Genomic DNA, 17097 nt, shown 5'->3' on the forward strand with positions numbered 1-17097 from the left:
CTTAACCATTGAGCTACATCCCCAGCCTACTTTTTTAGTTTTCATTTTAAAGCAGGGTCTCACTAACTTGCTTAGGGCCTTGCTAAATTGCTGGCTTTGAACTTGTGTTCTTCCTGCCTCAGCCTCCCCAGCTGCTGGGATTACAGGCACATACTACCATGCCTGGCTCTGGTAGGGAGTTTCTGGAATTTCTCCCTAATAAAAATAGATACACTGGGGCTGGGGTAGTGGCTTAGTGGCAGAGCACTCGAACGTGTGAGGCACTGGTTCAATCCTCAGCACCACATAAAAAATAAATAAACAAAAATTAAAGATGTTAAAAAATACACTGGATGAAAATGTTTCATATTTTGCTTCACTGGATATGGTCACACCTGAATGTGACTTCACCATCCAACACCTAAGCAGGGCAAAAATCATCAATTTAATGAGCACAACAGAGATTGTTTATTTTGTGATAATAAATAAATGGGCTGGACTGGGGATGTGGCTCAAGCGGTAGCACACTCTCCTGGCATGCATGCGGCCCGGGTTCGATCCTCAGCACCACAAACAAACAAAGATGTTGTGTCTGCCGAAAACTAAAAATAAATATTAATTCTCTCTCTCTCTCTCTCTCTCTCTCTCTCTCTCAAATAAATAAATAAATAAATAGGCCCAATCCATTGGATGTATGTGTTCCATTCTTGCACCCAAAGGCACCCTAACTAATCCACATATAAAGTAGAAAAATTCCCTGGGCATGGTGATGCACACCTCTTATTCCAGCGGTTTGGGAGGCTAAGGCAGGAGGATTGTGAGTTCAAAGCCAACCTCAGCAAATTAGCAAGGCCCTAAGCAACTCAGTGAGACTCCATCTCTAAATAAAATATAAAATAGGGCTGGGGGTGTGGCTCAGTGGTTGAGAGCCCCTAAGTTCAATCCCCAGTACCCAAATAAAATAAAATATTTACTTTCTTCTTTTAAATGAGGACATTACTTTTGGGAATTAAATACCCAAGTCATGGCAAAATTGTCTCCAAGGACCATACATACTAGATTAGATCTGTATTACACTGTTTTTATACTGCCAAAAATTTTTTCACATAGGTAAGTATAATTTTCCCAACTAGGCTATAAGCTCTTCAAGGTTAACAACCCCATACCCCTACCCCATTCCTCACAAACAATTCTTGAAATCTCCCACAGCAGACTTTGATCTAAATTGGATCTAAATTGACTCAAATGTCAGGAAGAAGAGATGAATGCACAGGGACACTTCCTCTACTGGATGGTATGATAAAGCAAGGTTTAAGTTTGGTTGTGATGTCAAGCTACCCGCTGCTGCTTATCTTCTTGATCTGGCAGGGAGTTGCTAAAGAGATCTTCTCTCCTCTAGGCCCCATAGGGACAGCCTCCCCTAAATCTACCTTTTGATCTGAAATTGCATCCATGATATGTCTTAGGGTTTACACACTTTAAGAACTACAATATAGGAGGCACTTAAAGTTGTCTGAGTGAGCCCATGGATTGAGCTTTGGGGAACAAAGATATAGCTAGGCTAAAGATATTTCAGAAAGAATAGCAGCTATGGCTTCTTAAGGTGATTTTCCTCTTTGGCATTGATGAGTGTGGACAATACCCTAAGAGGACAGAGCAGCCCTGGTTCTAGTCCCAGTCCTGTCAGTTTTAGTGTGACTTCGAGTATGTCAGTTAACTTCTCAATCATAACTCATTTATAAGATGGAAATCACCAGAAAGGGTTCAAATTCAGATTTTACTACTCACAGATCTTTTTTTTTTTTTTTTTTTTGGTACTGGTGATTGAACCCATGGGTGCTTAACCTCTAAGCCACATCCCCAGCCTTTTTTTTTTTTAATATTTATTTTTTAGTTGTAGTTGGACACAATACATTTATTTTCTTTATTTATTTTATGTGGTGCTGAGGATCAAACCCAGGGCCTTGCATGTGCTAGGTGAGTACTCTACTGCTCAGCCACAACCCCAGCCCACCAGCCCTTTTTTATATTTTATTTAGACATAAGGTCTCTCTAAGTTGCTTAGGGCCTCCCTAAGATTGCCACGGCTGGCTTTGAACTAGCAATCCTCCTGCCTCAACCTCCCAAGCTGCTGGGATTATAGGTGTGTGCCACCATGCCAAGCACTCACCAACTCTTTTAACTATGGACCAGTAACACTCGTGTATAAAATAGAAATAGAAACACTTCCCAGGAAGATTGGGGTGAGAAACAGAAATAATATACATGAAGTACCTGATAATATATTGTCATTGAGTACTTTATCCCCTTTCCACAGACTGCTTTCAGGATTATGAAAATGGGTAAGGGTCTGACACTGCCTGTGGCCTATGCCACGAGGCATAGAGAGGATGACCCTGCATGCCACAGGACCCCAAGAGCTGATGAGGATCTCTCCTATTGACCACCTCCTCTGTTCCCTACTGGTGTTCACTATAGCTCACCTGTCTCCCCAGCGTGGAAGAAGTAAGGTAGTTGAACACCATGTGTGACTGGAATCATCAGAGCCTCCTTGTAGTAATATAAACTGTAGCCAGTGTCTTCACGCCCCACCTGCAGGACAGACATGAGGGGACATGTGGCTTGGCACAGGCCTGAATTTGCTGGCAGTATACACTGCAGCCTAGGAACAGCCTTCCTCTTACCCTGCCACTGCTTCTTGAGACCTAAGTCATACAAAATTTTAAGGATGACTGGTAGGGCCAGGCTGGTGGTACACACCTGTAATCCCAGCAACTCCAGAGGCTGAGGCAGGGAGATGGAAGGGACAAATTCCACATCCTGGAGAATTTTTTTTTCTTTTTTCTTTTTTGGAACTGAGGATTGAACCCACAGGTTCTCAACCAGAGAATATCCCCAGACCTTTTTTATATTTTATTTAGAGATAGTGTCTCACTGAGTTGCTAAGTGCCTCGATAAATTGCTGAGGCTGGCTTTGAACTCGTGATCCTCCTGCCTCAGTCTCCTGAGCCAATGGGATTACAGGCATGGGCCACTGTGCCCCACCATCCTGGAGAACTTGCCCAGGGCTACTAGCCCCATCTCAAATTGCTCCCTTCTGTGTGCTACAATAGGAGGTGACAGTTGTAAAAACCCAGCATAGGTGAACCACTGGTCTAAATAAAAGGGTGGAAGGTAGGCGAATGTAGAACAAGCCCATAGTTGTCTAAACTCCCTGAATTCCTTTCTTATTCTAGAACTTTCTTTTTTAGCCATGTGACTTTTCTGCTTTCTTTTCTCCCATGGCTGCCATCACCCACAGCCTCTGAGAGAGGGTCAGTGCTAAATCCTGCCAGCTCTGCTGGGTCAGCAGCTACAGCCCAAGGGTGTTGGTGAGCACTGCTCTGTATAAGGTGTCCCCTTTACAAAGAACAGCCTACTTGGCCTGCCACAGGCAACCCCACATTCCCCCCTTCTCTTCACAGAATTGGTTACCAGGTCAAACCCTGCTATGATGTCAGGGAATACTTCTCGAAGTTTGATGGCAGTTCGGACAGAATGTGCAATGAGAGCCAAGCTTTTGGTCCTGAGAGAGAGACAGAGAGAAGCTGGGAGATGGCAGCATTAACAGAATCATTGCCTGGAGCTTGCTTAGGTCAAAGTATTCAGCAACCCCTGACAAAACCAGACACATGACCCCAGCCCAACCAAATCATTCCTGACCAGGAGCCCTGTTGGCTCCAGGGAGACCCACAGCCTCTGAGAAGTAGGTGGATAAGGGGACCCATGGGAAAAATTTCACTTGTTTGCATGAGGCTAAATTGGGCCTGTTCCAGGTATGCCCTACATCCCTGCAGGGTGGGTCATGAAATGTGGAGGTCCTTTGTCCACTGGACGCCTGCAAAATGCCACAATCCACCCAAATCCCCGATGGAGGAACTGGATCAGGTAACCATTTGGCCATTTGCTGATTAAGTCAGCAAAACCCTGGGCACTCCAGAAAGCATATACCCAAGCTGTCTTGCTTCCCTCTGTACCTTCTCCCTTCAAGTCCATGGGATGGGTGAGGCAAGCAGACACACAACAAAAGTACTAAGTGACAAAAGGCTGGTATAGTCACAATGGCACAAAGGTCTCTGCCCAGCTACTGGGTCACTTGTTCTAATCCTCGATCCTGTGGGTAGTAAGAAGTCCTGCCTGACTCCCATCCATGGCGTCTTGCAGAGCCTAAGGGAACATGGAGGGCACTGACCCTCAGGTCAGCCCTCACCCCTTCCTACCACTGGCCCTGGGAGGGGACTACTGGTGTCAAGGAGCAATCATATTGGTTCATCCTGTGAGTTTCTTCTTGGGGTTGGGGGAAGGACTAGCACACAGGCAAGGGGCTCAGCTCCTGCAGTTCCCAACAGGAAAGAGGAGAACTTGGGGACAGGACTGGGGAGTTGGCTTTTGGTAAGTCTGATGGCTCTCCACAGCCCAGCCTCATGGGTGGGTGGAGCAGATGGAGAACTGCCTGCCCAATCCCACTGGTGTCCCTTACCCTGCCCTGACTCAGAGTGACATCTATTTGCCTGCCTTCTGCATGGTTCTGGCTAGGGACAGGTCACACCACATAAGATCAGCTGCTCTTCAATTTAAGGGCAGAGCTCTTCATTCGGCAAAATTAAGCTATAAAGCATTCCACGTACGACTGGGGAAGTAGTGGGTCTTTCTTCACTATCCCCCTAGATCATGCACACATGGCTATTGTGGGGTCTCCACATACAGACCTGAGCCAGTGTCACACAGGGCCTGTGACCTATCAAGACCTCATACATGGCCACACACAGCAGGCAGCTGACATTAGGCAAAACCCCAGCAATAAATGGAAAAAAAAACTGAGTGTGGTGTCGCACACCTGTAATCCCAGTGGCTCCGGAGGCTGAGGCAGGAGGATCCAAGTTCAAAGCCAACCTTAGCAATTTACTGAGGCCCTAAGCAACTCAGCAAGACCTTGTCTCTAAATAAAATATAAAAAAGGGCTGGGGATGTAGCTTAGTGGTTAAGTACACCTGGGTTCAATCCCTGGTACCAAAACAAACAAATGGAAGCAAAAATGTGGGCCAATTATCCTAACATTCAGGCAAAAATATTATACCTATCATCACCCTAGCCAGTGTGGCCTCATAGTTTAGAATTATCTGGAAAAATGCCACAGGTTTTCATTTCAGTTTGTTTGTGAAGACCCCAACTAGAGGGATTTCAAAGTAGATCTTAACTTCTGCACTCACAAAAAAATGCACACACCAAACCCACAGCCCTGTGGCATTAATCACTGGGTTGATGACCCCCAGACTCCAACCTTATTCCTCCTCTCTGCTCCCCTCCCAGCACAGTGCCTCTATCCTGTTCTCCCAACTCTAGCAGCGTCAGCCATATTCTCTCACCTGTAATCCGAAAAAATGAGTCTGAATCCCATAAATTCAGGATGAGTCCTTTTAAACTTGTCAGCCACTTCTTGGTAAGCCCTCACTACCCACAACTGATCGTGGATCTCCCCATTCAGTTCATATACCTGTGAACAAAACATGGTCCCAAGTAGACATCAGAGGGGTGCAGAGCAAAACTTCATTCCCAACCACCTGTCATCTCTAAAACTGGGTTGTACTGTGTGTCCTTTTGTTATGGTTTAGATGTATGCTGTCCCCCAAAAGCTCGTGTGTAGACAATGCAAGAAGGTTTAGCAGAGAAATGATTGGGTGATGAGAGCCTTAAACCAATCTGTAAATTAATCCCCTGATAGGGATTAACTGAGTAGTAACTAAGCAGGGAGGGTGTGGCTAGAAGAGGTAGGCATTGGAGGTATGCCTTTGGAGTATAAATATTTTGTATGTGGAGAGTGGAGTCTCTCTCCTTCCTAATCTTCATGTCTTGAGCCACTTTCCTCTACCACACTCTTCTACCATGATGCTCAGCATCCCATTGAGTCCTTAAGAAATGGAGCCAGTTGACTATGGACTGAGACCGCTTGAAAATGAGCCCCCAAATAAACTTTTTCTCCTTAAATTATTATTATTGGCCATGCTAACGAAGAGAAAAAGAGAGAAAACTCAAATTACTAAAATATAAAATGAAGAAGGAAATATCACAACGGGTACATCTGAAATACAAAAGATAATTAGAAACTATTTTGAAAACTTATACTCTAATAAAATAGAAAATATTGAAGACATCGACAAATTTCTAGAGATATATATCACCTATCCAAACTGAATGAGGAGGTGATACATGATTTAAATAGATCAATTTCAAGTAATGAAATAGAAAATGCCATCAAAAGTCTACCAACCAAGAAAAGCCCAGGACCAGATGGATTCTTAGTCAAGTTCTACAAGACTTTCAAAGATGAATTAACACCAATACTCCTCAAAGTATTCCACAAAATAGAAAAGGAGGGAATCCTTCCAAACTCATTCAATGAGTTTGGAATAATATCACTCTAATACCAAAACCAGACAAAGACCATCAAGGAAAGAATACTTCAGACCAATATCCCTGATGAACATAGATGCAAAAATTCTCAATAAAATTCTGGCAAATCGCATACAAAAACATATTAAAAAGATAGTGCACCACAATCAAGTGGGATTCATCCCAGAGATGCAGCGTTGGTTCAACATACAGAAATCAATAAACATAATTTATCATATTAATGGACTTAAAAACAAGAATCGTATGATCATCTTAACGCAGAAAAAGCATTTGACAAAATACAGCACACCTTTATGTTCAAAACATTAGAAAAACTAGGGATAGTAGAAACATACCTCAACATTGTAAAAGCTATATATCCTAAACCCAAAACCAACATCATTCTAAATGGAGAAAAATTGAAAGCATTACCGCTAAAAACTGGAACAAGACAAGGATGTCTTCTTTCACCACTTCTATTCAACATCATCCTTGAAACTCTAGCCAGAGTAATTAGACAAAAGAAAGAAATTAAAGGGATACAAATAGGTAAAGAAGAACTCAAACTATCACTATTTGCTGATGACATGATTCTATATCTAGAAGATACAAAAATTCCACCAGAAAACTTCCAGAACTAATAAATGAATTCAGCAAAGTAGCAGGATATAAAATCAACACCCATAAATCAAATGCATTCCTATACATCAGCAATGAATCCACTGAAAGAGAAATTAGGAAAACTACTCCATTCCAAATAACCTCAAAAAAACAAAACAAACAAACAAACAAGCAAAAAAAAAAACCTGGGACTCAATCTAACAAAAGAGATGAAAGACCTCTACAATGAAAACTACAGAACACTAAAGAAAGAAATTGAAGAAAACCTCAGAAGATGGAAAGATCTCCCATGCTCCTGAATAGGCAAAATTAATATTACCAAAATGGCCATACTACCAAAAGTATTATACAGATCTATTAAAATCCCAATGACATTCTTCCAAAAAATAGAAAAAGCAATCATAAAATTTATTTGGAAAAATAAGAGACCCAGAATAGCTAAAGCAATCCTAAGCAAGAAAAGTGAAGCAGGAGGCATCACAATACCAGACCTTAAATTATACTACAGAGATATAGTAACAAAAACAGCATGATATTGACACCAAAATAGACTTGTAGATCAATGGTACAGAATAGAGGATACAGAGACAAACCCACATAAATATGGTTTTGTCATAGTAGAAAAAGGTGCCAAAAACATTCACTGGAGAAAATATAGCCTATTCAACAAAGGGTGCTGGCAAAACTGGAAATCCATATGTAGCAAAATGAAATTAAATGTCTCTCTCGCCGTGCACAAAAATCAACTCAAAGTAAATCAAAGACTTAGGCACTAGAACTGAGACCCTGTACCTAACAGAACAAAAAAATAGGCCCTATCTTCACCTATGATCTGACTTCCTTAACAAGACTCCTAAAGACTCCTAAAGACTCCTAAAGCGCAAAAAGTAAAATCAAGAATTAATAAATGGGATGGATTCAAATTAAAAAGCTTCTTCTCAGCAAAGGAAACAATTAATAAAGTGAGGAGAGAGCCTACAGATTGGGAGAAAATCTTTACCACATGTACTTCTGATAAAGCATTAATCTCTAGGATATATAAAGAACTAAAAAAACTTAACACCAAAAAACAAATAACCCAGTCAATAAATGGGCTAAGGAACTGGACAGATACTTCACAGAAGAGGAAATACAATTGATCAACAAATATATGAAAAAATGTTCATCATCTCTAGCAATTAGAGAAATGCAAATCCAAACTACTCTCAGATTTCATCTCACTCCTGTCAGAATGGCAATAATCAAGCATACAGGCAACTGGGGCCAGGGTTGTGGCTCAGTAGTAGAGCGCTTGCCTAGCACGCATGAGGTACTGGGTTTGATCCCTGGCACCACATAAAAATAAACAAATAAAATAAAGGTATTGTGTCCATCTACAACTTAAAAAAAAAAAGAATACATGCAACTATAAATGTTGGTGAGGATGTGATGGAAAAGGTACATTGTTGGTGGGACTGCAAATTGGTGCTGTCTGTTACTATGGAAAATAGAAAATTGGCAATGGAGCCACCATCTGACCCAGCTAACCCACTCCTTGGTTTATACCCAAAGAACTTGAAATCAGCATACTATAGTGACACAGCCACATCAATGTTTTAGCAGCTCAATTCACAATAGCTAGACTATGGAACCAACCTAAGTGTCCCTCAATAGGTGAATGGATAAAGAAAATGTGATATATATATTCAATGGCCTANTATATATATATATATATATATATATATATATATATATATACTCAATGGAATAATACTCAGCTTTAAAGAAGAGTAAAATTATGGTATTTGCCAGTAAATGATGGGATTTGAAGAATATCATGCTAAGCAAAATAAGCCAATCCCACAAAACCAAAGGCCGAATGTTTTCTCTAATATGCAGATGCTAATTCAAAATAAGGCAGGGGGGCACTAAGGAAGAATAGTGTTACCTTAGATTAGGTAGAGGGAAGTGATAGGAGGGAAGGGGAGGGAATATGGGGATAGGAAAGATAGTAAAATGAAACAGACATTATTATTGTATGTATATATGTATATATGTGTGACTACATGACCAATATGTTTCTGTAACATATACACTCAGAGGAATGGGAAATTATATCTTATCTATGTATGATATATCAAAGTGCATAAATGCATTCTACTGTCATGTATAACTAATGAAAACAAATTTAAAAATTTTAAAAATTGTTCTTATTAGGTCTTTTAGTCCCAGCAGTAAAAAAGCTGACTAAAACACCTTTTCTTGACCACTGAGCTACATTCCAGCCCTTTTTATTTTTTATTTCAAGACAGCGCCTCACTAAATTGCTGAGGCTTGAACTTGCAATCCTTCTGCCTCAGCCTCTTGAGTTGCTGGGATTACAGGATTGTGCCACAGTGCCTGACTTATCCAATGTCTCCTATGGCCTCTGACTCGTTCTTTATAGCTATATGAATAGTCCTAACCCCACTGGGATAACACCCTTGGATGTCCTGAGGCTGAGGGGTATGCCTGCGCCACACCCAGAACAGTGCCTGGCAGATGGTGTAGGTGCTCAACAAGGACAGAGGGTTGTGTTGAATGAAGAACAGGCCTGCTGAAGAGGGGATACAGGCCAGAAATTATAATCCTAAAATTCATATCATCTCCCCACTATCCAGCCCCTATCCTCCCTACTACTTCCTACCTCCTGGCAGAGCCAGGCCACTGGGAAGACCAACTGTGACATGGTTAGGGCACAGTAAGAAATGGGTATGAGTAAGACAAAGAAAAAAAAATGCAGAAGAACTGCATAATGGAAAAGTTTATAAGGAAACTCCCTGGGGTGGGAGGTGGGGTAATTTAGTGGTAGAGCACTTGGCTAGCATGCATGAAGCCCGGTTTCACCCACTGCACTGCAAAAACAAAGGGTCCCTACAATGTCCACTTGGAAGGTTGGTATTAAATGGCAGCTGAAGTCTCCTGGGTAGCCCGGCTGCTGTGAGGGGAACTGGGCAGTGGGAGTATTCATTCCCTGCAGCTCCTACCCTTCCCTGTTGCTTGGCTAGGTCGAAACTTTGCCAAGGGGTTCACAGGTAGTTGAGGGTCAAGACAAGAGGTAGGAGTTTTTGCAGAGACTGTAGAGTGAAATAATATGTAAGGGCTGATTCTTTTTTTTTTTTTTTGGCAGGGGTGTACAGAGGGTTGAATTCACAGGCAGTCAACCACTGAGCCACATCCCCAGCCCTACAACCCTCTTTTCATAGTAATTTTAAGATGTTATCTATCTTTTTCATTGTCATTCTCTCATGAAAGTACAGTAGAATTTTCCTGAAGTTGCATCAGGTGTGATGATATCATTCTAAGAGGTAATGTTTCCTGTGCTTGTGCAGTCTTGAATTTTTGAAGATTTTCTCAAATTTTAATATCTAATATAGAATATAACAACAGATATAATCCACACAAATCGAACTTTTCTAAGATCCTTAAAATGTTTTAAGAATGTAAAGTGGTTCTGGAGCCAGAAAGTTTGAGAACCATTGTACTAACCCAACTCAAAATTGTTACTTGAAGTCATCTTAACATCTCCCAGCTGGTTTGCAGCAGGGAAGAATAGAATTTTGTCCTATGCCTTCACTGCTCTGACATTATCTGAGCCACCTGCCCATGAACCCCAACTGGATTAGAAACTCCTGAGGGTGAAGTTCATGTAGTTTTAATCAGCCCACCTTCTCTCCTATAGCATTCAAGTTAGTACTTCATAAATCAATATTATCTTAAGAATACTGGCCACAGGAAATTTAAAATTACCAAGCCCTAGTCTACTACTTTTGTGCTACCATAACAAATACCTGAGATAATAATGAAAACCTGAGATGAAAGACTGCCAGGCACAGTGGCACATGCCTGTAATCCCAGCAACTTGGGAGTTTGAGGCAGGAGGATTGCAAATTTAGGGCCAGCCTCAGCAATTTTGCAAGGCTGTCAGCAACTTTGTGAGATCCTGTCTCTAAATAAAATATAAAAAAGGTCTGGGGATGCAGCTCAGTGGTAAAATGTACCAGGGTTAAATCCCCAGTAGTGGAGCAGGAGAGAGAAAAGAAAGGTTTGTTTGGGATCACAATTTTGGAGATTTCAGCTCATGGTCTCTTCCCTTTTGCTTCTGGGACTGTGGTGGGTCCCTTATCATACAGTGTTTATCACTGGAGAAGCTGGGACTACAACCTTCTCAAATTCCCTGGTGAGTCATGGCAAGAGCTCAGGACAGAGGAAGCTCCTGGTAGCCAGGAAGAAAACAAAAAGTGACTAGTGCTCCACAATCCTTTTCAAGGGCACACCCCACGAGGTGCAGTGACACATGCATATAATTCCATTGATTCAGTAAGCTGAGGCAGGAGGATTGCAAGTTCAAAGACAACCCCAGAAATTTGGTGAGGCCCTAAGCAATTTAGTAAGATCCTCTCTCAAAATAAAAAAATTAAAAGTCTGGGGCTGGGGTTGTGGCTCAGCGGTAGAGCGCCACCTTGCACATGAGACCCTGGGTTCGATCTTTAGTACCATATAAAAATAAATAAGTGAAATAAAGGTATTGTGTCCAACTACAACTAATATATATATATATATATATATATATATATATTTTTTTTTTTTTTTTTAATTAAAAGGCTGGAATGTAGCTCAGTGGTAAATAGCCTCCGGGTTCAATCCCCAGTACCAAAAAAAAAAAAAAATGACATCCTACTTAGGTGGTTCTCTTAAAGTTTCCATGACCTCTCAAGCTGGCCAGCCACTGGGGGACACTCAAGATCCTAACTGTCACATGCAGGCACATGTCTTAAGGAATGGATGAACAGATGAATGCTGGAGGAGTGCAGGGAAGGGCTGTGATAGCAGAGTAGAAGGAGGCAAAAGAAAGAAAAAAAAATGACAATTATTAATCAAGTATGCAGAGATAAGCAAATGATGCAACCAGGGGCCTGACAGAGACTTGAAATGGTAGTGGTTCCAAATCATCCATCCTGACATTCTTGTGCTTATCACTAGAGAAGCTGGGACCTCTACCTTCCCAGATTCCATGCACAATGCTTGTTTCCACAGCACAGAGTCCAAGAAGGCAGCATGTGGCTCCCTGGGTTGCAGATGCTGAAACACCTTTCAGAGCATTTTCTAAGTTTCCTGCTGCCCCAGTAAATCTCCTCGAGGATTGCCAGGGCCCTGTACCTCTGTAGCCCTGACCTCTGGCACAGAAATTGCAGGTTTGACAGGCGTGCCTTGGACCCAATCTGAAAATTTAACAATACCCTGCAAGGAGAGGGAGGTCCTCTGGTTGGGGAGACCTGCCACTCCTCACTGCCAAACAGCCAGTGTGGATTGACTCTGCTCATGAAGGCAGGCATCTGAAGAAGGACTCAGCAGGTTTGAGGCTTCTGGTGGGCCTTCTGGATTCAGGTTCCCAAGGGAGAATCTGAATTCAGTCAGTCATACCTGAGAGGATTATTGTAAAATCAAATGTTTGTGAGTTAATATTTGTAAGGCATTCAGAAATAATAACTTTTTTTTTTTTGGTGGTAGTGAGGATTTAACCCAAGGGAGCTGTGCCGCTGAGGTATACTCCCAGACTTTCATTATTTTTTATTTTGAGACAGGATCTTGCTAAGTTGCTGAGGCTGCCATTGAACTTGCTTATCCTCCTGCCTCAGCCTCCCAAGTAGCTGGGAGAAATTATAACTATTTGATAATAATGTTTTCATGATTATAAATCTTATCACCAGATCTAAAAAAACACTGTAAACCTGCAGTTATTCTGGGAAGATGAGTTAATATCTAAGAATTTTACTGTTTCTAAGTACAAGTAGGTAGTGTCGATCTTTTATCTTAAAACAAAGTCATACAGAAAGCTACTATGCTACTATAGGGGGGTGGGGGTGTAGCTCTGCAGTAGATCATATGCACAGCATTTGCAAGGCCCCAGGTTCAATCTCCAGGACCCTCTCCACCAATTGTTTGGAGATAAGTTCACTGTACTGTTTTTGTTTTGCTTTGAAAATTGGGTATTGAACCCAGGAGCACTCTATCCCTGAGCTACTAGACCTTTATTATTTTTTTATTTTGAGATAGGACTTGCTAAGTTGCTGAACCTGGCCTCAAATTTGTGATCCTCCAGCTTCAGCTTCCTGAGTTGCTGGGATTACAGGGATGTGCCACTGCACCAGACTCAGTGTCCCATAGCCATATTCAAGCCATATTACCTGGATATAGCAGTTTGGGGTGGGTTTTTTTTGTTTTGTTTTGTTTTGTTTTGTTTTTATGCTGGTAGTGATGAAACTCAGGGACTCAGGCATGCTAGGTAAGCACTCTACCATCAGTCCCAATTTTTATCTACAGTTTAATTAAATAATTGAAAAATTATGGAACTGTCATTATTATTCTAGTGATATCTAGGGGGTCTCAAAGTCTCACCCTTGGGGGCTGGGGATATAGCTCAGTTGGTAGAGTGCTTGCCTTCGATCCCCCAGCACCACAAAAAAAAAGAGAGAGAGAACAAAGTCTCACCCTTGGGGACACATGGGCAATACCCAAGGAGGGGAAAATGCCTGAGTTCCACTCAAGCCAATCAAATCAGAGTATCTGGGGGCAGGGACGGTTACAACCTGTTTTTTTCCCCCTCACCTTCTCAGGCAATACATATATAATGTACAGCTTGAGTTAAGACCTACTTTTTCTTGAATTTCACAGATAAGTAAGTAGCACAATTACAGAGGGGAGCAGTTAATAGAGTGAATATTCATGACATTGGTGACATCAATAATGGGACACAGTGGTCAGTGTGGGGAGCCAGGTAGAGTTTTTAGTGAAGAGTTTTTGCTAAGAATCCAAGAAAAGCGCAAGACTGGGGCATTACTGGGGCTTGTTATAGAAGTGATAGTCAAGAAAATGTCTGGAGGCCTGGGGATATAGCTCAGTTGGTAGAGTGCTTGCCCAGCATTCACCAGGCCCTGGGTTCAATCCCCAGCACTACCAAAAAAAAGAAAATGTCCGGAAAGGACCACCATGGGTTTTCTGGCCACTGCCATGTCTCTCTCCTAAACTCTCCCATCAGAAGGGAAGGGCAGTTGCCTGTTGGAAGCTTCTTGGATCTTCCAAGAGCTCCACCGGACCCAATCTGGGCCTCAGATTCTGGCTGTGGGGGCAGGGACTGGAGCCCAGAAGATAAGACCCGCCCAGCGACAGTTGCTAGAGGCAAGTAGCCTTTGTTATCAAGCATTAGTAACACAATGGGAGTCCAGCAGCCAGGATAGTCCATCAACATCATCCCCTGGCCCTGAATCAGCCCGCGACCTAGAAGGGGGAGGTAACAGAGCTTAGCAAAAGAATTCCAGTGCAGACTGTTTTTAGTTGTTAATGTGTGGATGCCCCCCCCACCCCCCTTACTCTGGCTAATGGGGGGGGGGGGCATTAAGGCCTGGACTCTCGGTTGCAAGAGGCCTTTGTTCCTGGGTCAGGCTAGAATAAACGGCCAAATCCCATCCCCCTCAGCTTCAACAAGAAGCTGAAATCCCAGCAGCCCTCCACCTTCTGGAAAGGCTGGCTAGGGGCTGCTGGGGACTGGGCAGAGTAAAGAGAGAAGATGGGAGCCAGGCCTGTCCCCATCGCTCTCCACCACTGGCTCAGAAAGCAGAAATAACTCACCACAGAAGGTGTAGGGAGAATGGAACAGGAAAACCATTACTCTGACATTTCTCTCTGGCCCTCCAATCTAATTTCTCAGCATCCCCCCCAAAACACCCCTATCTTGCTCACCATAAAAGTAACAGCCTTCAACCAAACCAAGGCCCATAACCTCTCAGCCATTTTCTCCCTCTCTGTTTCCCTCAGCTTCTGCAAGTGTTAAAGTCTCTCTCTCCAGGCCCATACCAAGAAGGCTGTCAGGAGTTGCGACACAGGAAGCTACTCCCCTCCAGGGGCCAGTTCCAGTTTAGGTCAAGCATCAGCTCAGCCCGTCCTAGGGATATCATTTTTCCTCAGAAAGTCCTAACACTGAAACCAGATGCTCTCTTAGGCTGCCATGATGTTCCTAGAGCCTGACACAATGAGGATAGCATCCAATTTAGGAGCCCTGACTTCTGTCTGGTCACTCCTGACAACCAATGTGACCTTAATCAAGTTCTTTGACCTTTCTGTGCCCCAGTTTCCACCTCTGTAAAATGAATTACCATCTTCTCCAAAACTGGGTTGCAAGGCTCAAATAAGATGTTGCAGGTGAAATAAATGCTTTGTAAAGGCCAAGTTGCCATATCCTTTCTCAAAATGTGGTCTGAATCAGGCCATCTGCATTAGAATCACCAGGAGGGGGCAGAAAGAGTGGGGCTAGTTAACTTTGCAGCTTCCTCACCTTACCAAGCAGCACAGAATTAGGATCCTGGAGGTCAGGGTCTAAAAACAGAATTTAGGCAGCATTTTCAAATTATTCATATGTAGGTTTTTTGGTTTTGTTTTTGCTTTTTTGTGGTGTTAGGGATTGAAATCCTCCAATCCAATTTCTATAGCATACTAAGCAGGCGCTCTGCTCTACCACTGAGCCACACACAGCCCCTGTATTGCAAAATTTGAGGACACCAAGAACAAGCACACTTATCTCACTTGCTACCTGCTGAGTATACCAGGCAATAGCCAGTCTGAGATAAGTCACAATCAAGTTGAGAAACTGGGGCTTATATGTTATGACATAAATAAGAAGACACCTACAGGATGCTGGACATAAACATTACAGGGAGGCTAAGGAGGGAGAAGTCAAATGTGACAGTCTCAGAAGTGGGTAAAAGCACTGTGCCCAGAGAAAATGAAGGACCTAGATGGAGAGGAGACCCTGCAAGGAGAGAGGAGAGTTTCCAAGCCTGGGAATCAACTGTTCTTTGAAGTGCAGTTTTTTCCATATACCTAGGCCAGCCCCAATGCCAGTTCATCTCTCAGAATTTCTTTTCTTTTCTTTTCCTTCCTTTCTCTCTCTCTCTCTCTCTCTCTCTCTCTCTCTCTCTCTCTCTCTCTTTNATTTCTTTTCTTTTCTTTTCCTTCCTCTCTCTCTCTCTCTCTCTCTCTCTCTCTCTCTCTCTCTCTCTCTCTCTTTCTTTCTTTCTTTCTTCTTTTTAGGCAGTACTGGGGATTGAACCCAGGGCTTTATGCAAGCTAGACAAATGCTCTACCCCAGTAGAGTTACGTTCCCAGCCTTTTTTATTTTATTTTGATATTTTGAGACAAGCTCTTCCTAAATTGCCCAGGTTGGTCTTGAACCTTGTGATTCTCGTGCCTCAGCCTCCCAAGTCACTGGGCTTATAGGCATGTGTCACCAGAAATCCTTTTCTTGAGAAGATGAACCAACCCCAGAGAATTATTTTTGCTCAGTGCTGTGGTGCATACCTGTAATCCTAGTGATTCCGGAGGCTGAGGCAGGTTTGCAAGTCCAAGACCAGCTTTGGCAACATAGTGAAACCCTATTTAAAAACTTAAAAAATGGGGCTGGGAATGTAGTAGCTCAGTGGTAGAGAGCCCTCAGTTCAGTCCCCAGTACTGAAAAAAAAAAAAAAAAAGGCATTATTTGTGCCTGGTTCTTATCTACTCTGCTCATAAGCCCAGTGAAAAAAGTCAAAGGTAAGATGCTCCTCTCACTTTTCAAGAATTCAGAAATAGAGCTCAGTGGTACAGCACTTAAATAATATGTGCCAGGCCACAGGTTCAATCCCTAGTACCACAAAAACAATCAAAAACCAGGAAGTCGCAAAACAAATAAAAATCTGCATCCAGAGAGTAGAACTATAAAACAAACAAGAGACCCAAGTGGAGAGAAGGGACTCTCCAGAGCTCACCTTCCTCAAACCTTACTGAGGACATTAACATATCAAAAGAAAAGGAGAAGTCAACCCAGGATGCACATAAAAATGAAAATTGAGACTTAATTAATTAATTAATTGCCTCCAATTAAGGGAAAGGGAGGTGGGACCCTCAAATTCCAATAACTGACCAACCAAGGTATTCTTCAATAGATGAATGGTTAAAGAATTTGTGGTATGTATATTCAATGGAATATTACTCAGTTTTAAAGAAGAATGAAATTAT

The 17097-nt window shown here is 42.4% G+C and overlaps 1 protein-coding gene across 3 annotated transcripts in view; it reads right to left on the bottom strand.

Moving 5' to 3' along the window:
- Positions 1-17097, bottom strand: part of Ada2 (adenosine deaminase 2) — a 37983-nt gene that overhangs the window by 4293 nt on the left and 16593 nt on the right. For all 3 annotated transcript variants that reach the window (XM_015500810.2, XM_048787717.1, XM_048787718.1), the window contains exons 5-7: positions 5385-5512; positions 3454-3544; positions 2463-2571 (exon numbers count right to left, since the gene is read on the bottom strand). In XM_015500810.2, the coding sequence (XP_015356296.2) occupies positions 2463-2571; positions 3454-3544; positions 5385-5512 (328 nt within the window). The remainder of the gene's footprint in view (positions 1-2462; positions 2572-3453; positions 3545-5384; positions 5513-17097) is intronic.

The sequence above is a fragment of the Marmota marmota genome, unplaced genomic scaffold (genome assembly GCF_001458135.2).
Source record: "Marmota marmota marmota unplaced genomic scaffold, marMar, whole genome shotgun sequence".
Taxonomy (NCBI): Eukaryota; Metazoa; Chordata; class Mammalia; order Rodentia; family Sciuridae; genus Marmota; species Marmota marmota.